General features: G+C 45.3%; 1 protein-coding gene across 1 annotated transcript in view; it reads left to right on the forward strand.

Annotated features, from left to right (window-relative positions):
* Nucleotides 1-14,848, forward strand: part of STXBP4 (syntaxin binding protein 4) — a 158,353-nt gene that overhangs the window by 47,046 nt on the left and 96,459 nt on the right. The window contains exons 9-11 of the mRNA XM_079965479.1: nucleotides 1,686-1,782; nucleotides 3,786-3,898; nucleotides 4,616-4,705. Of these exons, the coding sequence (XP_079821605.1) occupies nucleotides 1,686-1,782; nucleotides 3,786-3,898; nucleotides 4,616-4,705 (300 nt within the window). The remainder of the gene's footprint in view (nucleotides 1-1,685; nucleotides 1,783-3,785; nucleotides 3,899-4,615; nucleotides 4,706-14,848) is intronic.

The following is a 14,848-nucleotide window of genomic DNA, read 5'->3' on the forward strand; positions in this document are numbered from 1 at the left end:
TTGGGCTTCCGAATTTGCTCTTTCTTTCCTTTTTTTCTCGTTGTCAATTGTTTGTTTTAGGAGACTAAGTGCTGATGCAACCCACACCGAGTTGCGTTTCAAGCTGCGTATGCCTCTTTTCAAATCTCCTCTCTTTAAAATCTTTGTTTGGGTGCCAGAAAATGGCACTGTGAATCAGCCGAGCTGCTTTATCCCCCTTTATCTTATCTTACTTTAATAGGTAACCCATCCACCCAACACCTAGAAGAAGCACCATCTACTCCCCGCAGCCACTGCACACCTCCCTAACCTTTTCAGTAAGAGCCTGTTGGAATGAATGGAGGTTTCAGAGTGGGCCGCTTTGGATTGTCTCTAAAAAGCACCCGGGACTCTTGCACACGCCCTGATACATCGTGTGCTTACTTGGCCGCCACTAGCAGACCCATTAAAACATTACAAAGAGGATGGGTTAGGCAGCAGAGAATGGATAAACCGGTGCTTATGTTGTTCTGAGATAATGTGCACAAAGCACTTTGAACGCTCCAGAGTGCCACGTAAATGCTTTGTTTTTCTTTCGTGAAGGCATTTTGCAGAATCAGGGTTTCAGTTCCGCCACAGCACACTTACGAGTGTATGTAAAACTTTTCTCTCTGTGGATATATAGGAACAGATCAAGGGAGCCCAACCCAAGGTTGCCAAATATTTGGGGGGGGGGGGTCAGCGTTGCCACACATAGTTGATAATGAAACACAGCATCTGCACACCATTTGAATAGTAAAGGTAAAGGTACCCCTGCCCGTACGGGCCAGTCTTGACAGACTCTGGGGTTGTGCGCTCATCTCACTCTATAGGCCGGGAGCCAGCGCTGTCCGCAGATACTTCTGGGTCACGTGGCCAGCGTGACGAAGCTGCTCTGGCGAGCCAGAGCCGCACACGGAAACGCCGTTTACCTTCCCGCTAGTAAGCGGTCCCTATTTATCTACTTGCACTTTGATGTGCTTTCAAACTGCTAGGTTGGCAGGCGCTGGGACCGAGCAACGGGAGCACACCCCGCCGCAGGGATTCGAACTGCCGACCATGCGATCGGCAAGTCCTAGGCGCTGAGGTTTAACCCACAGCACCACCCGCGTCCCGGTGGGACGTCCCTTATTTGAATAGTAATGCCCATCAACTTTGTGGGGGCCTGGCCCCCTCAAATACTTTATTGTGAAGAGACCTCAGCCATGAGAAATTGGCTTTTATGGAACAGATGCACCCCATAATCCAGTGTTGGAGAGAGGAAATAGGAAGTGTGTTACTGCATTATTATTATTATTATTATTATTATTATTATTTACATGCCACCTTCTTCCCAGACCGGAAAGGTGACTTAAGCAAGTTAAAACAAGACAGATTATTATTATTATTATTATTATTATTATTATTATTATTATTAACATCCCACCTTCTTCCCAGACCGGAAAGGTGACTTAAGCAAGTTAAAACAAGACTAATAATAATAATAATAATAATAATAATTTATTTATTTATACCCCGCCCATCTGGCTGGGTTTCTGGGCGGCTTCCAACAGAATATTAAAATACAATAATCTATTGAACATTAAAAGCTTCCCTAAACAGATAAAAGGAGGTGCAATGCTCCATCATTGTCAGATAGAGAATTCAAACCCCTGTGCTTTCTCTCTCTCACCAAATCCCGCTTCTAGGCTCTGAATTATCTCGGGATTCAACCCACAAAAGAACAGCAAGAAATCCTAAGGCAGCAGCTCCCAAAGGATCCTAAAGGAACAGTGTCTTTTGGAGGTAATGAAGTGAGTTCTAGGCAAATGGTAACAGAGAATGCTGCATAAAAAAAGCCTTCCTCGCAGTGTTTGGGTGATACCTGGGTTTCAACATCGTGATAGATCATCAGCTAAACATCGTGACATACTGAAATATCACGATGTCTGAAAGAAGGATGGAGCTATGGAGAAGCATTGGCTGGCGTCACAGTTTTTCCGCATCACGATTTTTGCATGGCACACACCATGATTTGCGATATACGGTGGTACCTCAGGTTAAGTACTTAATTTGTTCCGGAGCTCCATACTTAACCTGAAATTATTCTTAACCTGAAGCACCACTTTAGCTAATGGGGCCTCCTGCTACCGGCGCGCCGCTGGAGCACGATTTCTGTTCTCATCCTGAAGCAAAGTTCTTAACCTGAGGTACTATTTCTGGGTTAGTGGAGTCTGTCACCTGAAGTGTATGTAACCTGAAGCATCTGTAACCCGAGGTACAGTGGTGCCTCGCAAGACGAAATTAATTCGTTCCACGAGTCTCTTCGTCTTACGGTTTTCTCGTCTTGCGAAGCACTGCTATTAGCGGATTAGCGCTATTAGCGGCTTAGCGGCTTAGAAAAAGGGGGGGAAAGGAAAAAAACTCGCAAGAACTCGCAAGACGTTTCGTCTTGCGAAGCAAGCCCATAGGGAAATTCGTCTTGCGAAGCACCTCAAAAGACGGAAAACTCTTTCGTCTACCAAGTTTTTCGTCTTGCGAGGCATTCGTCTTGCGGGGCACCACTGTACCACTGTATTTGTAGGTCAAAAATTAGGAAACTGCTATCATGATACAGTCATATCTCATGTTACGTCCGCTTCATGTTACGTTCTTTCACTTACGTCCTGCGGCAACCCGGAAGTACCGGAAAGGGTTACTTCTGGGTTTCACCGCATGCGCAGAAGCGCAAAATGACTTCACGCGCATGCGCAGAAGCGGCGATTTGCAACCCGCACATGTACAGACGTGCCTCTGTGGGTTGCGCTCTTTTCATGTTGCGAACGGGTCTCCGGAATGCATCCCGTTTGCAACCAGAGGTACCACTGTATGGACTTCCTACATATGGATGTATGGATGATACATCAATATATCTCCCAGCCCTATTCATTACAGTAATAAACAATGTTTAGGTTTGACCACACAAGGCTCTGCATTGTCATATTGTGGGCTACTCTCACAGTTTGCTTGCTTAGGGCTAGGAGCCAGGGAGTGGAGTCGAACGCAGTGGCAGCACAGCCCCAGTGGCAAGGGAAAGACAGGGGAAGGTGCCCCCCCTCCAGCCAGTTGTGGCAGCAGCAGGAGGAGCTGCCAGCACTGAGCTGCCTTGTACCCGGCTCCATGTTCACCCTCAGAACAATGGGGGACGAGTCGGCCCCCTAAAAACCCCCAAAACATTTGGGGGGCCAAAGTGCCTCTGTCCCTAGTATGTGGAGAAGCGCAGCCCATAATTCACCATCTATTTAACGCAGGCATAGGCAAACTCAGCCCTCTAGATGTTTTTGGACTACAGCTCCCATCATCCCTAGCTAACAGGACCAGTGGTCAGGGATGATGGGAGTTGTAGTCCCAAAACATCTGGCGGGCCGAGTTTGCCCATGCCTGATTTAATGGGAAACTATGGGTTGTTCCGAAGAGGAATTAGCTAAATGAGCTCAGTGCTTGTAAGTGAGAGGAGAATGTGTGTGAATCCACAGATCTCTCATCTAATTTGAGCCTTTTTAGGGTTGCCAGAAGCTAACATAACACTGATGGCAATTAACCTAGCTAACTTGTTAAAAACCCGGCTGTCATTTTGTATGCTTACAGATTTCCCTACGTGCAATTCATAGCTAGTGTTTTATAGGAAATGGGTGATGGGGAGAAACTTGGGGGAACATCGAGAAAACATAGCAATTGTTCAACAGGCAGCTAAAAGTTGGGTGCAATCTTGAAATGGCTTCTTTTGCCATTGATCAGACATGTTCATGCTCACTTAGCCTCTGTTTCAGATTTTGTCCAGGTGGCAAGAAACCTATTCTGTTTACAGCTAGATGGGGCAGGTGGTGCCCAAGGACAGACAGCACTTAATGCTCACGAAATTGCCCAATTACTAGATTCACAGGTAAGTAATGTGTCTACTATGGAGCTCTGTACATTGATCTGGACTTCGTTCATTAATTTATTTAATTATTCATTCATTCATTGAATCCATTCATCTGTTCACTGAATAAATGAATAGATAATAACAATAATAATTCGTTACTTTTATTTCATACAGCTGTCCTGTATTGTCCTTCTCCTGCTAGTATATTGTTGGGTTTTCTTCCCTTTAGTTTTGTGCCTTTCTAATGGTTGATTTTACGAATTTAATATTGCAAACCCCTGTTCAACCTTGCATTTTAAAATGAAATTGTCTTGTTAGCTTCTTCTAAAAACCATCGGCTATTAAGCAATAACTTAGGGCTTTGATAAACACACACACAAATATGTTTGAAGGCCAGCTTGTTGGATTCTCTTCTAATTATTCTGCTTCAATTTGTACTTGCTGATTTTGCAAGTTAAGTTAATTCATTGGAGTAGCAGGCAAATCTCTTAATAAGACTGGATTAAGTTGGTTTATATTATTATTGTTATTGTTGCTGTTGTTGTTGTTGTCTCCGCAAAGCAATAACAATAAAAATAGCATCATTTTATATAATCTTAAAGTATTAATGATTAATGTAGGTGTTATACAATGTAGGTGTTTAAGTATCATCATGGATAAAACTGACCTAATTATTCCAAAATTTCTTTGTTAACAATCCCCGCTCCCCCCCCCCCAATATTTCAATGCATCCAGTTTGTCTCCTGTGATCCTTTGCAAAGAGAGGAATTGGAAGAACTTAAGAAACAGAGAAGTGAAGCTTTACAAGAAATATGCAAATTGAAGGTAATAGTTTGCTTTGCTCATCTGAAACAAAATATACTCATCCCTCCAAGTATAGGGTTGCATACATCTGGAATTTACTGGACATAGCCAGTTAACTGTAAAACAAAACAAGAAACAACAAAAACTCAATAACCTTGCCAAAAAAGGCTCAACAACTCAATTTTCACTTTTTGAAATATGGCACCCCTATAATGCAAGTACGTTTTGGTTTTTAAAAAGTAGATTTTTAAATGGAATGCATTAAAATAAATTTGAAGGAGCGTAGCAACTGGAGTTTGTGCATTCTTTATACCATGTTGACCCCACTGAATTAAAATTATTTGGCTTGATTTTGAGAAATAGATGGGATAACTGTTTCTGCTTCTCCAAGGAAGGTCCAACTCAACCATTGTTTATATGTGTGTGTGTGTGTGTGTGTGTGTGTGTGTGTGTTTGTGTGCGCGCACATATGTATATGAGCCTGCCCCACTTATGGGCTTCAAGTGGCCTACAGCAGTTTTATGTTAGTACAGTGGTACCTCAGGTTACATACGCTTCAGGTTACAGACTCTGCTAATCCAGAAATAGTATCTTGGGTTAAGAACTTTGCTTCAGGATGAGAACAGAAATCGTGCTCCGGCGGCGCAGCAGCAGCAGGATGCCCCATTAGCTAAAGTGGTGCTTCAGATTAAGAATAGTTTCAGGTTAAGAACAGACCTCCGGAACGAATTAAGTACTTAACCTGAGGTACCACTGTAAGTCTTTTCCCTTAGGGACTCTGAGTCTAAGACATTCAAATGGTTTCAGGGGTAAAGGTAAAGGACCCCCTGGACGGTTCAGTCCAGTCAAAGGCGACTATGGGGTTGCGGCGCTCATCTCGCTTTCAGGCCGAGGGAGCTGGTGTTTGTCCACAGACAGCTTTCCAGGTCATGTGGCCAGTATGACTAAACCGCTTCTGGTGCAATGGGACGCCGTGACAGAAACCAGAGCGCACGGAAACGCTGTTTACCTATTTATCTGCTTGCACTGGCATGTTTTCAAACTGCTAGGTTGGCAGGAGATCGGACATAGCAACAGGAGCTCACCCCATTGCGCGGATTCAAACCGCTGACCTTGGGCAAGCCCAAGAGGCTCAGTGGTTTAGACCACAGCGCCCCCTGCGTCCCTTCAGGAGTAAAAGAGACCATCCAGTCCTACAGTGGTATCTCGGGTTAAGAACTTGATTCATTCCGGAGGTCCGTTCTTGACCTGAGGTACCACTTTAGCTAATGAGGCCTCCCGCTGCCACCGCTGTGCAATTTCTGTTCTCATCCTGAAGCAAAGTTCTTAACCCGAGGTACTGTTTCTGGGTTAGCAGAGTTTGTAACCTGAAGTGTCTGTATCCTGAGGTACCTAAGCTTTAGCAAGGTAGTAGCCACATATGCTTGCAGACCATAACCCTGAAGGGCACCACATTGGAGTATTGCTGGGTTACAGTGTGGGACTTGTATCAAGGACTAACTAGCTAACAGCAAACCTAGTGGCTAACCTTTGACCAGATAGTATCTCTTAGCCTAACGTATCTGGCATTACTATTGTGAGAATAAAGGGATGTATGCATATCTGCTTTTTGGGCAAAAGACAGGAAACAAATGTTGGGAAATGCTTTTAAATATCCTCCCAGTTCATCAGGGGCACTTTTTTAAATGGCTCCAAACATCTTTCTAATCCAGAGTTTCCTAAACTTGGGTCTCCATTTGTTTTTGAACTACAACTCCCATCATCCCTAGCTAGCATGACTCAGTGGTCAGGGATGATGGGAAATGTAGTCCAAAAACTGGAGATCCAAGTTGGGGAACCCTGATCTAATCAATTAATCAAACTAAATATTGCAGACCTGCTTTCATCCTGTCATTTTTATTTTCTCATTGTCTTTTAAGGACTCCCAGCTTTTTAAATGATATCTCTTCCTCCTCCATTTATATGTGTGTGTTTTTTTTAAAAAAATATTAACAATTTCAACATAGCAAATTATCAAAACAAATCATTTTCCTTGTTTCTGCCCCATTTTTCCCCTCCCCCTCCCTCCCTCTCTCCCCCCTACGACTTTCCTCAGCTCCTCTCTGATTTCTCATCCAATGTTAACTTCTGCATATTATAAAACTGTATACATTCTTATATTATCTGTCTTCTATGTAGTCCCTCAATAAATGTGTGTATGTTTATTCAAAACCTGCCAGGGAGTCCAATTCATTTTGTTGTTTTTTTAGATAATTTGTAAAAGGTTCCAATTCTTCTTTGAAGTCACAGTTGTCCTTGTCTTGTAGTTTGCATGTCAATTTTGCCCTCCCTTTATATGTTTTTAATCCAAATCTCACGAATCGGTGGTAAGTTCATCTCTGGTAGCTTGGGAAGTGTGTTTGTTCATTTAATTGTCCATTCCATAAAACTGATTTTCTTTTACGTCGCATGGAGATAAGGTTCCAAGCAATAAGTAAGGTATATATTTCTATTCTTACAAGAGTGCTTTTGGAAAGAGAGATTGGGAGGGACAAACCTCTCTTTAAACTGTTACTTATTATAGGCATTCTTTAATTTTCTACTGGCAGAAGGTTTCCTACTCTGTAATTTAGATTTCAGTAGTGCTCTGCCAGCTTCATGGAATAATCACTGTTCCTGTGCGACTGACTGTAGTAAGACTTAATTTGTTCAGTAATAAAAGAACATTTCTGATTATGTCCCTTGGACTCGCCCCCAGGATAGAAGTCTCCGTAGACTTGCACAATAAGTCCTCAGTGCCGGCAACCGCTGTTATTGCCGTTGCTACCTCTGCTACAGCTGAAATGTTTTTAATTTGCTACTACATTGCTTTCCTTTTGATCATTTAGTAGTAGGTCTTCTTGGATTTTGGGGTGTAAGACTTTAGACAGAATTCACAAAGTCAGCTGTAAAGTCAGGAAGTACAGTCTCTCAGGGATTCCTTTCCACTATTTCTGTTGGCGGGGAGAATAAGAAATGAAATCTCAAAAGGTGCACGGGGGGGGGGGGAGTTTATTGGCTCAGCGCATTTTGTGACATAGTTCCTCAGGGGTGCTGTCAGGGGGCTGCCATCGGAACAGGGGAGGGAGGCAGGGGGGGCCGTTGAGATACAGAGAGCCTCCAAAACTCCTAAGGAGCACTTCCTCTTTCAGCGGTGGGAAAAACCACACCTCCAGTGGAGAAGAGAGGGAAGGGGCCAACCAAGTGAGGAAAGGGCTCGAGGATGCTGCGGAGAGCCCCAGCGCCTCGCTGAGCTGGCCAGCTTGCGCAGAGGGGTGAAACGCAAGGAAGGGAGGCGGAGGTTTGAGGTGTCGAAGTTCTTATGTTAGAGGAGAAGCCGGAAGGGGTCACTCCCGGATGCTGCAAGTGACTAAGACGGACATGAACTTTGTAGATCTGCACTGTAAATAGTTTGCACAATAAAACCTGTAAAAGACAGGTCAGAGTCCTGCCTGGTTACTCACGAGCAACCACCAGCAGCATCTGACAGGTGCTTAGATTTTAGGTAAAGGTAAAGGGACCCCTGACCATTAGGTCCAGTTGTGGCCGACTCTGGGGTTGCGGCGCTCATCTCGCTTTATTGGCCAACGGAACCAGCGTACAGCTTCCGGGTCATGTGGCCAGCATGACTAAGCCGCTTCTGGCGAACCAGAACAGCGCACGGAAACACTGTTTAGCTTCCTGCCGGAGTGGTACCTATTTATCTACTTGCACTCTGAGGTGCTTTTGAACTGCTCGGTTGGCAGGAGCAGGGACCGAGCAATGGGAGCTCACCCCGTTGCAGGGATTCGAACCGCCGACCTTCTGATCGGCAAGTCCTAGGCTCTGTGGTTTAACCCACAGCGCCACCCGCTTAGATTATATATTTGTCTAAAAGAATTTTTGCTCCGCTTTTCAGCTGAAAACAGTTTCACAGAGAGGCTTGCAGTGATCAGAAATACAGTCCCTGACTTTAGGCTTGCAATCCGAAGGACACAACACAAAAGGAAAAAGGGATGGGGGGAGAGGAGCAAAAATGAAAACTTGGGCCCTAGTTCTTTCTTTCAAAGTTCACCAAGCCATTCAGGCCTGACTTCAGCTTCCTCTCCCTTTCATGGCAGTTGTTAGCGAGAAGAAGACGACATTGGCTGATGACACAGCGTTTATGCATCAAAGGCTCCGTGATTAAAAACGTGTTTCACGATGATGTCAAGGGGCCAGTTTTACTGCTTTGAGATGCCATTAAGAGAGGAAAGGGCAATAATTCCCTACTCCCCCCTTTTGTAACAGAACTGGCACCTGTTTACATTTAAACGACCTGTGCTCGCTGTTTATTCGTGTGACAGCCACATCCATAAATAAAAAAGAGAGAACGTCTAGGCCATGTTTGCAGAAAGAAGGGGAAAGGAAGAGCAGGAAATACTGGCTGCTCCTCTGTGTGGCTGAGAGGAGCACACTAATTTAATGATTTTTCCTCCCTCCAATTGAAAGCATACAGGTCATCGTCTTCCAACCAATTTAGGTCACCCCTTGGCTTGATTATTTCAGGTGGACCTGTGAAGTAAATAATTGCTATTGATCAGAGGTCTGGACTGACGATCTAAGAGCCTGCAACCCTGACAGTACTCACAAAGCAACTTAATATCCTGGAGCCAGAGAACTCCTGCTTCTGCAAACACATGCACAACACATAGATATTAATGGGAGTGAGTGAAGTCTGTGGTGTTGGTAGCACTGGATTAGTGACCCGGGAAAGCTGGGGTTTGATTTAAATCTGTGCTGAATGTCCTGGGAAACGTGACCCACTCTGGGGTTGCAGCGCTCATCTCGCTTTATTGGCCAAGGGAGCCAGCGTACAGCTTCCGGGTCATGTGGCCAGCATGACTAAGCCGCTTCTGGCGAACCAGAGCAGCGCACGGAAACGCCGTTTACCTTCCCGCCGGAGTGGTACCTATTTATCTACTTGCACTAGCGTGCTTTCGAAATGCTAGGTTGGCAGGAGCAGGGATCGAGCAACGGGAGCTCACCCCGTCCCAGGGATTCGAACCGCCAACCTTCTGATCGTCAAGTCCTAGGCTTTGGTTTAACCCACAGCGCCACCCGTCTCCCTTTCTGCTCTCTTAGAACTGCGCAATCACAACTGTTGCCACCCCAAGCATGTGAGATGGAAGGAAGAGCTGCTAGATTAGAGGGTTAACTTTCAGGACTGAGTTGCCCCCACTCTTTGTCGTTGTAAGAAAGAGGCAAAACCTGCCCTGAGCTGCTTTGTGGGGGTTTGCATAGGACACCCTGATTTCAAAGCAGCAACACAGGTACCCTAACTCAAGCCCGTAAGCAAGAATTGCTGGCAGCGAGTTGCATCCTCTGTTGTAGGACTGGGCGATGCCTGGTTTTCAACATCGCCATATATATTGCCAGCTAAACATTGTGATCTACTGATAAATCACAATGTCTGAAATAAGGATTTAGCTATGCAGAGGTGTCGGCTGACTTCATGGTTTCCCCCACATTGTGATTTTTGCTTAGCACAGACAGACACATCATGATTCACAATACGGTGGTACCTTGGGTTAAGAACTTAATTCATTCTGGAGGTCTGTTCTTAACCTGAAAACTATTCTTAACCTGCAGCACCACATTAGCTAATGGGGCCTCCTGCTGCCGCTGCACCGCCGGAGCACGATTTCTGTTCCCATCCTAAAGCAAAGCTCTTAACCCGAGGTACTTTTTCTGGGTTAGTGGAGTCTGTAACCTGAAGCATCTGTAACCTGAGGTACCACTGTATATTCCCGGGTCAAAAACTATGAAACCGAGATCACGCCATGGACTTCAAACAAGTTTTGGACGATATATTGCCCAGCCCTACCCTGTTGTAGCACCTGGAATTGGTGGTGTCACACTCAGAGTGAAGTCACAATCTGGGGTGGGTGGGTGGTGCAGCTAGGAGTGTTCAGGACCAAGGTCTCCCACCCACCCACTCTGTCTGTCTGCCTTTCTTTCTCTCTCTGTGCATAATTACCGTATTTTTCGCTCTATTGGACGCACCGGACCATAGGACGCACCGGACCATAGGAGGGGGAGAATAGGGGGGGGGTTCTTGTTCTCCCCCTCAGAACCAAGGTGTGTTTAAGGTGCGTTCAAGAGCAGGCCTTGCCGCTGCCCCCCCCCCCCCGAGCTTGTGAGGCTGGCGGTGGGGGGAAGCACTGCTTTCCCCCACCGCCATCCTCAAAGATCCCTGAAGCCTTTGGAGCGCAGCTGCACTCCAAAGGTTTGAGGCTTCGGGGGGCATCCTTTGTAGCCTCCGCAGGGTGGCGGGGTGCCTTCACCCCGCCACCCTGCGGAGGCTTTGTGCAGCCATCCCGAAGCTGGAACAGCGAGACAGAGGGCTGCGCAGTGCCCCGTCTCGCTGTTTTGGCTTCGGGGACAGCAGGCTGCTATCCGCAAGCCTTGGGAGCCCGGCGGACAACTGCCCGAAGCCCAAGGTGTACAGCGCCACCCTCCCTGGGCTTCGGGCTGCAGGCAGCTATCCGCAAGCCTGCGGAGCCCAGCAGGAGTTCCCGCCGGGCTCCGCAGACTTGCGGATAGCTTTCTGAAGCCTGCATTCGCTCCATAGGATGCACACACATTCCCCCTTCATTTTTGAAGGGGAGAAAGTGTGTCTTATAGAGCGAAAAATACGGTACTTCCTTCTGATGATGACTGCCTATAAAATTAGGGTAGTGGGTCACTCTCTCTTGTTGAAGATTCCAAAACATGCTGTAGTATTGTTACATGCCCATTGAAATGTGGGAGGGTAGGGGTGAATGAAGCTGCTGCTGTGTTTCCTTTGGTCTACAGACAAGCCGTCAGATGATAATAGCTTGCTGCAATTAACTGACACATTGATTTGTCTCTTTGGGATTTAAAATGTAAGCCTTTGTGGTAGAATGTGAGCTCCTGCTATTGCTCTCCAAAACCATTTTTTCTTGTTGTCATCTCAGCTTTTATATGCCTGCCATTGCTATTTTTTCCCCTAGAAAAAGAGGTTGCTGGAGCTCACCTTGAACGCTTCCCTTTTTCTCTTATAATGGCAATGGCACCCATCTGATTGGTGCCGGAACTGAATGAATGAATGAATTTTATTATTTCGGTTACAGACCGGTTCCAGCCCACATACAATATCAAGGAAGTCATAAAACATGATAGGACACATTTGAATCTACAATTAGGTATAACAGGGACAATACAGATATAGCAACAGTTAAAAATATATATAAATTAAAACTTAGTCACTAACATATAACCTAAAATTATCGTTTAAAACCTTAATCATTATGATAGCACAGCTTGTTCCCTAAGTTTTATGGTAATCGCGCAGAATTTGGCTACCCTTAATGTGATCTCAGGATCCTTGTCCTCTACCAGGGATTTTAGACATTGAAGTTAAATAGGTTGATTGTCAGATCTCCATTTGTGTCTCATTCTTTTTTTAAGAGTGCCGGAACTGAGTTCCAGGGAGTTCTGCCTGGGGCAGGGTTAAGCCCTGCCTGCTACCACTCCCCTGTCCCGGGGATGGGAAACCTGTGGTTCTCCAGTTGTCGTTGGACTACAACTCCCATGATCCCTGACCATTGGCCATGCTGGCTGGGGCTGATGGGAATTGGAGTCCACAGTGTATGGAAGGCGCCGCTGCACCAGGCTTTGGAACGAACCTCAGGACAGATAATAGGAAGTGCTTCTTCACACAGAGTATAGCTAAAGGAGGAGGAGATAGTGATAGCCACAAACATGACTTTAACAAAGGATTGGACAAATTCATGGAGGTTAAGGCTATCAGTGCCTGAGGGCTGTGCTGGCTTTGCTCTACCTCCATGGTCAGAAGTAGTAATGCTTCTGAATACCAGTTGCTGGTAGCCACAGGAGGGGAGAGTGCTGTTGTGCACAGGTTCCCTACCTGCTGGTTTTCCACAGGCCAACACCCTGTTCATTTTAAATATATAAATAAATAAATATATTTTTTATTAATTTTTTTGTTTTGTAATTGAAAATACTCATTTTACATCCTTAAGATATCAGTGACTTCCCTTCTTCTCTTTCCGTGATTCATTTTACATATCATAAATCCCTGCACATTTTACAAAAACTATGTTGTTGTTTAGTCGTGTCCGACTCTTCGTGACCCCCTGGACCAGAGCACGCCAGGCACTCCTGTCTTCCACTGCCTCCCGCAGTTTGGTCAAACTCATGCTGGTAGCTTCGAGAACACTGTCCAACCATCTCATCCTCTGTTGTCCTCTTCTCCTTGTGCCCTCAATCTTTCCCAACATCAGGGTCTTTTCCAGGGAGTCTTCTCTTCTCATGAGGTGGCCAAAGTATTGGAGTCTCAGCTTCATGATCTGTCCTTCCAGTGAGCACTCAGGGCTGATTTCCTTTAGAATGGATAGGTTTGATCTTCTTGCAATCCATGGGACTCTCAAGAGTCTCCTCCAGCACCATAATTCAAAAGCATCAATTCTTCGGCGATCAGCCTTCTTTATCGTCCAGCTCTGACTTCCACACGTCACTACTGGCCCCTTCATGGATCACTGCCTTGCCGTGGCGAAGGGGCTTGAATAACTCAGAAAAGCTATGAACTATGCCGTGCAGGGCACCCAAGATGAACAGGTCATAGTGGAGAGTTTTGACCAAACGTGATCCACCTGGAGCAGGAACTGGCAAGCCACTCCAGTATCCCTGCCAAGAAAACTCCATGGACAAACGCAACAAAAACTATACCTTTCGCTATTCCATTATTGCATCCATCAAAACTTATTTACACTGTTGAATTTATCTTAATCCTGCCAGCATTTTCAGCTGTACACAATTATTTCCTATATATTCAATAAAACATTTTCCAATCTTCTTTAAATGTATGTTGTTCTTGTTCTCTTATTCTATATGTTAAGTCTGCAAGTTGTGCATATTTTGTCAACTTCAGTTGCCATTCTTCTTTAGTTGGGACCTCGCTCGTTTTCCATTTGGGGGCTAACGAAACATGGGCCTCAGTAGTGGCATACATAAATCACCTTTTATGACAACTGGGGATTTCAGTCTGAATTATCCCCAACAGAAAGGACTCTGTTTTCTGTTGTTGTTGTTGTTGTTGTTGTTGTTTGGGGGGGAGTACTTTAAAACATTTTTTTTCAATTCATTATGGATCATTTCCCAATACTCTTTTACCCTTTTACAAGTCCGCCACATATGAAAGAATGTTCCCTCAGGCTGGAGGATCCTGTTCACACATATATATGCCAGTTTCCTACAGGCCAGCATCCTGTTCTCACAGTGGTCCACTAGATGCCTGTGGCCTGATCCAACAGGCTCTTACAGTCTTCCATTGAGGAAGCTGTGGCGATCACACACAGGGCCCCCAGACGTTTGACGGTCTATTGACCCTGTGCCGCCACTGCAATTGCTTTTTCCGCTGCCACCACCCTGTAACTGACGGGGACACACAGAGTCCAGTCAGTTGTTAACATAAACAAATAATCAAGTTTATTTTTAAATGCAGGAACAAGCTTATGGTTTCAGTTAGTTTTCCTTGACAGTTTCTTAATCTTAGTTCCTAACAACTTCAAACTGATTATTCCCAACTATCTATCTGACTCTACCTAACAATTCCTCTCACTCTCTCACAATACAACTCGACCAACCCACACCTAAACTTCCCTCTTCCTTCTTCAACTCCCAAACCTCAACTGACTTTCAAAACCTCCCACTCTAACTTTTATTCCCCCCTTGCATTCTCACTGGCCAATCACATCACACCTATTTTAACCCTTTCCTTATAACCCATCCTAGGAGGCAAACGCCACATTAGCGAATAAGACTTCATACTGTACATGAGATACGATAGCCACCTTCAGATATCTCAAGGGCTGTCACTCACATGGAAGAGGGAACAACCTTGCTTTCTCCTGCTCCGGTGGGTAGGACTCGAACCAATGGCTTTAAGTTACAAGAAAGGAGATTCTGACTAAACATACAGGAAAAAGCTTCTGACAGTAAGAGCTGTTGGGCAGTGGAACAGGAGGTTGTGGACTCTTCTTCCTTGGAGGTTTTTAAGCAGAGATTGGATGGCCATCTGTCATGGATGCTTTAGCTGAGGTTCCTGTATCTCAGGGGGTTGGACTATAGATGACCCTTAGG

This window comes from Podarcis cretensis (genome assembly GCF_951804945.1).
Source record: "Podarcis cretensis genome assembly, chromosome: 2".
NCBI lineage: Eukaryota > Metazoa > Chordata > Lepidosauria > Squamata > Lacertidae > Podarcis > Podarcis cretensis.